General features: G+C 53.3%; 1 protein-coding gene across 1 annotated transcript in view; it reads left to right on the forward strand.

Annotated features, from left to right (window-relative positions):
- The window catches only part of CCDC30 (coiled-coil domain containing 30), a gene marked incomplete at both ends in the record, with an annotated part of 26,597 nt that overhangs the window by 14,295 nt on the left and 3,220 nt on the right, over nt 1-9,082 (forward strand). The window contains 7 exons of the mRNA XM_009074358.1: nt 192-293; nt 1,056-1,248; nt 3,768-3,866; nt 4,508-4,633; nt 5,826-5,963; nt 6,750-6,907; nt 8,183-8,429. Of these exons, the coding sequence (XP_009072606.1) occupies nt 192-293; nt 1,056-1,248; nt 3,768-3,866; nt 4,508-4,633; nt 5,826-5,963; nt 6,750-6,907; nt 8,183-8,429 (1,063 nt within the window). The remainder of the gene's footprint in view (nt 1-191; nt 294-1,055; nt 1,249-3,767; nt 3,867-4,507; nt 4,634-5,825; nt 5,964-6,749; nt 6,908-8,182; nt 8,430-9,082) is intronic.

The following is a 9,082-nucleotide window of genomic DNA, read 5'->3' on the forward strand; positions in this document are numbered from 1 at the left end:
TGCTCCATCCCTGGGAGTGTTCCAGGCCAGGTTGGACAGGGCTTGGAGCAACCTGGGCTGGTGGAAGGTGTCCCTGCCCATGGCAGGGGTAGAAGGAGATGAACTTTAGTGTCCTTCCCACCCAACCCAGTGTGGGATTCTGTGATTTCACTCTCAGTTCTCTGCTAACCTTTGGTTCTCCCCTTGCCCCCGGGTACACAGGAGGAGGGCAGGGCTGAGGAAGGCTGTGCTGCAGGCGGAGCTGGCTCGGAGCAGGAGGACAGATATCAGGGCCCTGAAACTCTCCATAAAAGGTGAGAGGTGCAGAAACCCTTCCCCCCTTGGACTCTCACTGTGGTAACCTGGTGCTGTGCTGCTGCTGTTCTGCCTTGCAGGGGGATTTCAGTATTGGATTCTTTAGAATACTTTTTGAGACTTTGTCCCTTTGCCCTCAGTTGGGAGATTTTGGAGGTGCTGCAGCCCTGAGGGCTCTGTGCCCCCTCCTGGGGTCATCAATGCAGCTTGTTTGCTGCTTTCCTAAACGAGCAGAGTTGTGCTTTTGGGGCTCTCTGCAGGCAAAAGAGTTGGTTTCAAGCCTGTTGTGATGCTGGGAAGGTTTCTGTGGGTTTGGTTGCTCTCCAGGGCTGCACCAAACATGACTGTGAGCATGAAATATGTCACCTGGGGGTGTAGGGGAAGTCAGAGCTTTGTTCTCCCAGGAGCTGCTCAGGAGCTGCTGCACCTCTTCTAGCAGCTTCAGGGAGTAAAGGGGCTGCTCCCGTCCCTTTGACTCTTTTCCTTCAGATTCCCAAGCCTGTTCCCCACATCAAGCAGCTCAGTTTGCTGTTGCCATCCTCGTGCCTGACCTGTGTTCCCCCCAGCCCTTCATCATTCCTTGTGCAGAGCCATCACTCCTCATTCCTGCCCAAAGAGCAGGCACAGGCCATGCTGGATGTGAGCCTGGACATCAGCAGGACAGAAGGATTCCAGAGTGGGAAGCACCTTGGCTTTTCCTCACTGGTGGGAAGCAGCTGGGCTGCATCTCCAGCCTTGGTGATGTTGGTTTTGGTGTGTAGGTGCCGAGAGACACTGGAAAACATGGAGGGCAGGAATTCCCAGCTCCTTCACAAGCTGCAGAGGCTGGAGCAGGAGCATGAGGACCTGGTTGAGCGAAATGAAGAGCTGGAAGCAATTCTGGGAGAAACTCAGATCCTATCCAAACAGGAGAAGGAGCAGTTTGAGACTGAGGTAGAGGGGCTGCACCAGAAGGTAAGTATGGACTGGGAGAGGCAAGGGTTGGGTTTGGTCCATTCCAGCTGCTTTTCTCTCTGACTGGTAAAATCAAATGCTGTTTGCTCTGGAGCTGCACACTGCTGGGGTTAGTCTGACTAGAAGTACAAATAGCAGGACCTGCCAGTGCAAGAAAGAGAGAAAAGAAGGAAAAAAATCCAGCAGTTTGCCACCTGTTTGGAAGTGCACATTCCCCAGCATTGGCTTTTCCAGCTCCTGTTCCCCCTCATGGAATTCCACATTGATTTGGGTTGGAGGGACCTTAAAGCCCATCCAGGCTGAAGGCATGTTCAGGTACCTTAATGAAGATGGCAGTGGCCTCATGTGTGTCCCTCCTGTCCCTGAGGAGACAGGGACCAGCCCTGGGATGGGATGGTGCCATCTCTGTCCACTGTGGTGGTATTTCTGTTTACCTCAGGGCTTGTCCAGCTCACACCACACTGTTTCCCAGTGGAGTGGAATAAACACAACCCTTCACACATCAGCCATAATGAGTTTTCTTTTTGGACAAATCCCTTCTTTGCTCATGGATTATTATCAGATCTCTGGGAATGCCAAGGACATGTGAGGCATTCCAGGGGCAGGCACTTGGCACCTGCTGCGGCTGAAAAGGTCACATTCTGAGGCAAGCAGGGCCCTGGGGGGGAGATGGGATGGAAGAGGAGGTGGCATAACCTCTGGTTGGATCCATGGGCTCTGCTGGATGGTGCTGAGCTGCACCTGCATCACCCAGGGGCTCTGGGGAGGGCAGTGCTGCAGGGGATGTGCCAGCTCTGCTCCACGTGAGAAGGACTTGGGAGGCCTTTGTGCTCTGGCACAGCTACAGGAGCCTTGGCTGCTCAGGCCATGACTCAGGACCAGGACACCAGGACACAGAGTGAGGATTGTTCTGTTCTGGCACAGGACTTGTGAGTGCAGATTAAGTTCTTCAAAGTTAGTGACTTGGAGGCAAAACAAGCGAAATGATGGAAATATGTTTCTGGGTATCATCTTCTGACCAAAGGCTGCTTGGGGGCTGAGGAGGAAGGTGTGTTTTGCCTTTGAGATTCCTTGCAGAGCCCCAAAGCCTTGCTTAAACCCTAAATTATCATCTAGTCAGGTAAGAGGAGGTGTTTGCTGCCTGTTAGCTCTTCTGGAGACATGTGGGTGTTTCACCCACTTTTAATGCCTTTTAACACCTCAGCTGGGGAACAGCTTTGTCTTCAAACCAGCACTGCAGCAGCTTCTCTGGGTGTGAGCCATTCCCTGCTGGGAGCTCCAGCACAACCATTGAGCCCAAAGCCTGGCAGGGAGAGCAAAGCTCTGGGCCTGGATGTGCTGCTCTGGAACCACTTGGGATGGGCTGGGATTGCCTGTGCCTTGGCACATCTTTGGCTTTGGGATTACATTCCTCCCTGTGAGGTGCTGAGGCACTGGCACAGGTTGGCCAGAACAGCTGTGGCTGCTCCATCCCTGAGAGTGTTCCAGGTCAGGCTGGATGGGGCTTGGAGCAACCTGGACTAGTGGAAGGTGTCCCTGCCCATGGCAGGGGGTGAGACTGGATGGGATTTAAGGTCCTTCCAACCCAACCCAGTCTGTGATTCTGGGATTCTCTGGAGCTGGACTTTATCTGCAGCTGGGTGTCATCTCCTCCCATGTCCCTGCTCGTTCAGGGCCCTTGGCCAGAGCAGCCTGGGGGGTTACAAAGATGAAAACCATCCCCAACTTTCTCCTGAGCTGACGAGATGGAAGGGAAGCTGCACAGTGCCCAGGGGAGCAGAGGGACTGCCAGTGCCAACACATGGATTTGGGGAAAGGCTCTGTAGGAGCCATACCAGGGAGGAGACTGGGCTGCTCCTTGGCGATGCTCCTTAGCTGGGCTGCTCCTGTGAGCCCTTTGGAGCTGCAGGGCTAACAACCTTTCCCACAGGATGCCCCCAAGGGTGGATGCCTCAGGGAAAGGTGCAAATGCAGAGGGAGCACTTGTCCGGACTTTGCCTGCCAGGAGGGGCTCAGAGCTTTGCTGCCCCAAATCCTGAGTCCTGGGAGTCTTGCAGGAGGGAGTGACAACCTCCTTTGAGTGCTGGAGGGACCAGGACAAGTTCTGCTGGAGCAGGTTGAACATCTGCTTGGATGAGCTGTGTGGGAGAGGCACTGGGACAGGAGCAGGAAGGAGGGTAACCCACACCCAAACCAGGGTGTCCTGGGGTTCTCCATGGTGGACAGCACCACAGCCTGTGGAAGCTTTGGATTGTCACCATGTGCATGGCTTGTTTCTCTCCTTCTGTGGAGCAGGGTTCCTTCTTTTTCTGACTTGGCCCTAGATAGCTCCTTCCCCTTTGGAAGCAGTGGATAAAAGCTGTGAGCTGGATGTGGCAGCTGTCCATGTCCTCTCCTGCTCCTGTCTTCCAAACATGGGGCTGATCCTGCAATAGCAGCACAAGGAGCAGTTTAGTAGTAGTTGCACATTTAGCTGTGGGTCCTGGTTTGGTTCTGACTCGTGGTTTTTCCATGTTCAGATCACCAGCCTAGAGACAGAGCTACTTGGGGTGCAGAAGAACAAAGCTGAGATGGACAGGGATGAGCAGGTGTCATCTGGAGCACAGGAGATGCAGGAGGTAAGAGTTTTTCCTTGGGGAATTAATTGGTGTGTTTACAAATGTCTTAAATGAGCATCTTCAGTGACCCTCTCCTGGGGATGCTCTTTGTCAGCATCTCCAGGGAATCTGGAGCCCTTGGCTCGTGCAGGTGGATGGCTGTTTTTGGAGGAAAGCAGCCAACATGCCAATATGATCTCGTGAAAACGCATCTCTCTTAGGAGCTTGTCTTGCCTTCAGCTCTGCAATCTGAGGAGTTTGTTGATCCCTGTGAGGGTGAAGGACTTAGCTGTGTGAAGGTGCTCCATTGTTGTTCAGGGGTTAGTGGAGCTGAGGTCCTGTGTAGGCACATGTAAATCTGTTTCCCAGCAGGTTTGAGAATGGCTTTGATGTCCATTTGTTCCTTGCCAGGTGTGTCAGCCAGACAGAGGTTGTGACAGGTGGGAGAGGACCTTCCCAAGGTTCCTGGGTCTGTGAAGGCTCCGGGCCTTCAGAGAGGTCCTGCCAACCCTGGGTGTGATGTGCAGGAATCCCACTGGGAACTTTTGAGAACCTTTTTTCTCCTCTCCTTCTTCCCTAGAAGACACATTTCCTGCAATTGGTTCCTTTTTGGCTAGAAAAAAGGATGCTGTAGAAGTGCCTCTGAATGTTGCTTGTTGCAGATGTTGGAGAGCTGTCAGGAGACCATAGACAAGCTGGGGAGTCAGCTGGGAGAGCGCAGGGAGCGGAGGAAGCAGCTAGCATCTGAGCTGGAGCTGCTGAGAGAAGATCTGAAGGCTGAGAAGGTGGTGCTGGGCAGCCAGGTATGTCCTGCCCCTGTGCTGGGACTCCCTGCAGGAACCTTTGGCTGCTCCAGAAAACATCTCCAGGTGTCCCCCACTTGACTTCTCTTGCTGCATTTCTCCAGCCCTATCAGTTTGAACCATTTGGCAGGTGGTTTTCACTCCATCTGCTCTCACAGCTCTAACACCATCATTTAGGTTTCCTCTCAGTGAATCTGATACCAAATCAGGAATTCCAACTCTGTAGGCAAAACCTGATTCTCCAGAGGGCCAAGTGAGGGTTTGCAGTCTCAGATGTTTATTGCAGGAGTCAGAAAAGCCCAGAGGCACAGCAGGTGACATGAACATCCTGCTGGGCCCCAGTGCTGCTGTAGCATGCCCCAAGGACCTCAGCACAGCTTGCCTGGAAGAGTTTAAGTGCTAAATCGACTCCTGGGGGATTCTCTCTGCTGGGAGTGTTGCTGGAGCTCTGTTTTCCAGCTGGGCCATAGAGGAGAGACTGTGTGGTGGCAGCAACATTGACCAGGGGATGGCACAGGCACAGCACAGCACAGGCACAGGCAGGACAGGGAATGAAAATTAGGCTAAAAATCTAGGAGACCTGCAGATCCATGGCCTGGATCAGGCAGATAAAGGGATCTGAGGGTTAAAGTTGGGACAAAGCTCATGTTTTAGCACTTGGAGGCCTTAAATGAGCTGTGAGTCCTGTCACTTCCTTGTGTGTGATTAAACCCCAGAGAAGGCCTGAGCTGTTGACACAACTCCACGGGCTCGGGAGTTGCTTGGGGAACAGTGTCATCTAGAGGCCTGAGGTTAGTCCTGCTGCAAGGAATTCCCGCTGAAAACTCGGGATGCAAACGGAGCCTCCCTGGAGAGCAGTGAGGGAGGGGCTGGCTCAGTCCATCAGTACAGACGTGGAAAGGAATTGCCAGATTTGTGGGATGCTGCGGAAAATCACAGAATCAGTTAGGTTGGAAGGGACCACAGTGGGTCATCTGGTCCAACCTCCCTACTCAAGCAGGGCTGTCCCAGAGCACATGGCTCATTGTCCCTGGAATGCTGTGCTGTGAGCTCTTTGCATGGTCTGGAGCTCTAGCCTTGTTTGTAAGAGGTTTTGGGACATTTGAGAGGAGAAAGCTTCTTCTGAGCTTGTATTGGGCTGTGTTTCATCCACTGACTCCTGTTGTTTCCTCTCCAGGGGTTGCCTGAGTCCCAGTCAGAGCTCACCAGCCCCTGTACCACCTTCCCGAGTCTCCAGAGGACAGCAGCCAGCAGGGATCTCATGGATGTGTCCCCGGAGACGCTGCACAAAGACAGTGCTCTCTTAGATCCAGAGGTGAGCTATGGGAAGGCTCCTGGTTGCTCTGATGCCTGATGGAGGCAGGAGCTGCTGCTGCGTGTCCCTCACATAGGAGGAAATTCATCCTGGTGTAGATAAGATGACCTGAAATCGCAATGTCAGTGCTCATGAAGAGCTGTTGGTTGAAAAGTTTGAGAATCCAAGTGGTTGCCGGTGGTTAGGTTGGATAACTGTGGTTTTGGCTGAAGGATTTGGGTTCACCACTGCTTAGCAGGAGAGGTTAGTCTGGGCAGACTCCAGTTCCAGCACAGCCTGGGAGTGAGCTCCTGTGTCCTGCTGCATTTCTCCTTTCCTGCCCCTTCGATTTGCTTGGTATCTTCTCTTCATGTCTCAGGTTTGGGGGGTGCTGCTGCCTCGTGGTTAGGTGATCCTGGCAGTGGAGAGCAGCTGTCCTAGGGAGGTGCTTGGGAAGGAGTTGGATGGAGGATGCTCTGGAGAACCAGCTGAAGCCAGACCTTGTGTTCCTCCTGTGTTCCCAACAGCTGCTGGTTTTGTAGGAGATTTGACACATCCCTGAGAGCTACAGCTGGGCTACAGTAGGATGAAAGTAAACAAAGAGTCATGATTTGGTGGTAGTTTACACACAGCTACTTCCCATGCAGGAAAAAGGCCTCACACCTGTATCTTCAAGGGTGAAGAACTGCACTAAATTAGCCACAGAAGCACAAGCCATGTCTGAAGTGCTCAGAGTGCCTTGTACTGCTCAAAGGATTTCCATCAGAGCAAAGAAAATCCAAGTCCTGGTGTTTTCTGACCTTACAGGCCTCTGAAATCCCCCAAGGAAGAGAACAGAGTCCCAAGGTGGAGCAGAAACAGGAAGATCCCTGTGCAGATGCCAAGACCTATGAGGAACAGATGGCTAAAGTAGTGTTTCTGGAAGAACAGATCAAAAGCTTGAGGGAAGAACAAGAACTGCTCTGGTAAACCTTGACAAGGCGTGTGGTATTTTCTGCTCCTTAGCTCTGCTGAGTTAATCTTTGAGTCTTTTCAAAGTCCCTGTGGTGCTGCCTCTGGCAAGAACAGGCTCAGCAGCTTATCAGGTGTCCCTTTATCAGGTCAGCATCTCTGATTTGGGTGATTTCCCTCAGGGACATCAGGATGAGCCAGGAATAAACCTTGTTTCTGCAGCTACTCCAGATTCTGTGCAGCCTAACTGAGGGAGGAGCATTCTTCCCTTGAAGCCAGGTGGGATTTGGGCTAACAGTGCCCCTACTACGGGTTTGGGCTCCTTGGGGCTAAGTGCTGCCAGCAGCTGTAGGCCTCATCTTGCTCTGGGGTTTGGGTGGCCTTGGAGGACAGGTGGCAGCAGCTGTTGGGGTTGTACCTGAAGCTCTTGCAGATCCCAGCTGCCCTTTTTCAGTAGATCAATACAGATTTGGAGCTGGAGCAGCCAGACCCAGCATCTCCTTAGTGGGTAAAAGCTGGGATTAAATCCAACATGGTTTCAGCTGGCTCAGTGACCTGGAGAACTGGGATAAAGTACAACCAGGGGAAGGCAGGGAGGGAGCTGCTAAGGGATCATGGAATTGTTCAGGTTGGAAAAGGCTTCTAAGATCATCATGTCCAACCACTAACCAGGTTCACCACTAACCATGTCCCCAGGTGCCACATCCACGTGTTCTGAACGTGGGATGGTGACTCCAGCACTGCCCTGGGCAGCTGTGCCAGTGTCTGAACAGCTAGGACAGAGATTCATAGAATCCCAGACTGGCTTGGGTTGGAAGAACCTTAAGGCCCATCTGGTTCCACGCCCTGCCATGGGCAGGGACCCCTTCCCCTAGCTCACATTGCTCCAAGCCCTGTCCAACCTGGCCTGGAACATTTCCAAGGATGGAGCAGCCACAGCTTTGAGTTTGGAAGGAGACAAGTCAGACAGAAGAAGCTGCACTGGGAGAGCTGAACTCCTAGTGCTTCTCTGAGCACAGAGCAGCTCCTGTGCCCCACGTGAGGGTTTCCTTGGCCAGCCCTTAACCTGCTCACAGCTGAGCCTTTGGGCACACGTGTTTTTATGGGTCAGTGTCTCAGGGAGCCTGACCCTTGCCCAGCACTGCTGCCCCAGGATTCAATCCCCTATGGAGCCTCCTGAGGCACTTGAGTGTCTCCCTGGCCTCTCACCCCCCCAGGTTTTCCCCTTTCAGGCTGTTTCCCCTCGGATCTGTGTAGTTATCTCTTTCCTTTACTATTTCCCCTTCAAGCTCTGAATTACTAGAGAGCAACAAGAAGAAGGAGGAGCTGGAGAAGCAGCTCAGAGAGAGCAATGCAGAGAAGCAGCAGCTGCTGGAGGAGATTGCCCAGCTGAAGGGTGACATGCTGCGAGCCCGGGAGCAGCGGGACAGCGTGCTCGGAGCGCCCTGGAGGCAGAGCCCAGGCCTGGAGCAGAGGGAGGACAGGGCTCTCACCTGGCACAGCTCAGCAGGCAGCTTAGATGGGAGCCTTAAACAGGTATGGGCAACTCTGCCACCTGCACTCTGCTTTTGTCACTCACTGAGTGGCAGACCATAGTTAAAGTGGGCTGGATGCTGGTCCTGTGCTGTGAGCAGCAGCTGGGAATTAGGGATGGCTTCACCTCCTCGTGCTGTGCTTTTGGATGTGGTGGGAGCTTGGATGAGCTGAACAGCCCCTGAGTGCACGTGGCAGAAACAAGTGGTTTCAGTGCAGTTTGGCCACCTTTCTTACCTTGTGAGCTGGAAGAGAAAGGGAGGAGCAGCTCTCCCTGCCAAAAGGGGAGGGAATGATGGAGCAACCCAGGCTGGGCAGGCTGAGGAGGAGCTGGGATTCCATGCCAGGGTGTGGATGAGAAGAGAGGACTGAGTGGCTCCTGGGCAGGAGTGGGAAGGAGAGGATCAGAGTTGTGCCGAAGCCAAGGAGCAGCAAATCCATACAGGTAGAGCAGAACAAGACACAAGGTGAAGCTGGACAGGATCCTGATAGGAGCAGGTGGGAAAAACCCACAAAACCTAAAGGATCTCAAGGACAACTGCCACTGCCAGACCCCACAGTGCTGGGTCAAGACTTCCCAGCTTGGGAAGTTATCTGGGAAGGGAAACTTCATCTCCAGTGGATTTCCTCTGGTCCCAAGTGCAGAGGGTGAAGAC

Source organism: Acanthisitta chloris, unplaced genomic scaffold, assembly GCF_000695815.1.
Source record: "Acanthisitta chloris isolate BGI_N310 unplaced genomic scaffold, ASM69581v1 scaffold7075, whole genome shotgun sequence".
Lineage (NCBI taxonomy): Eukaryota > Metazoa > Chordata > Aves > Passeriformes > Acanthisittidae > Acanthisitta > Acanthisitta chloris.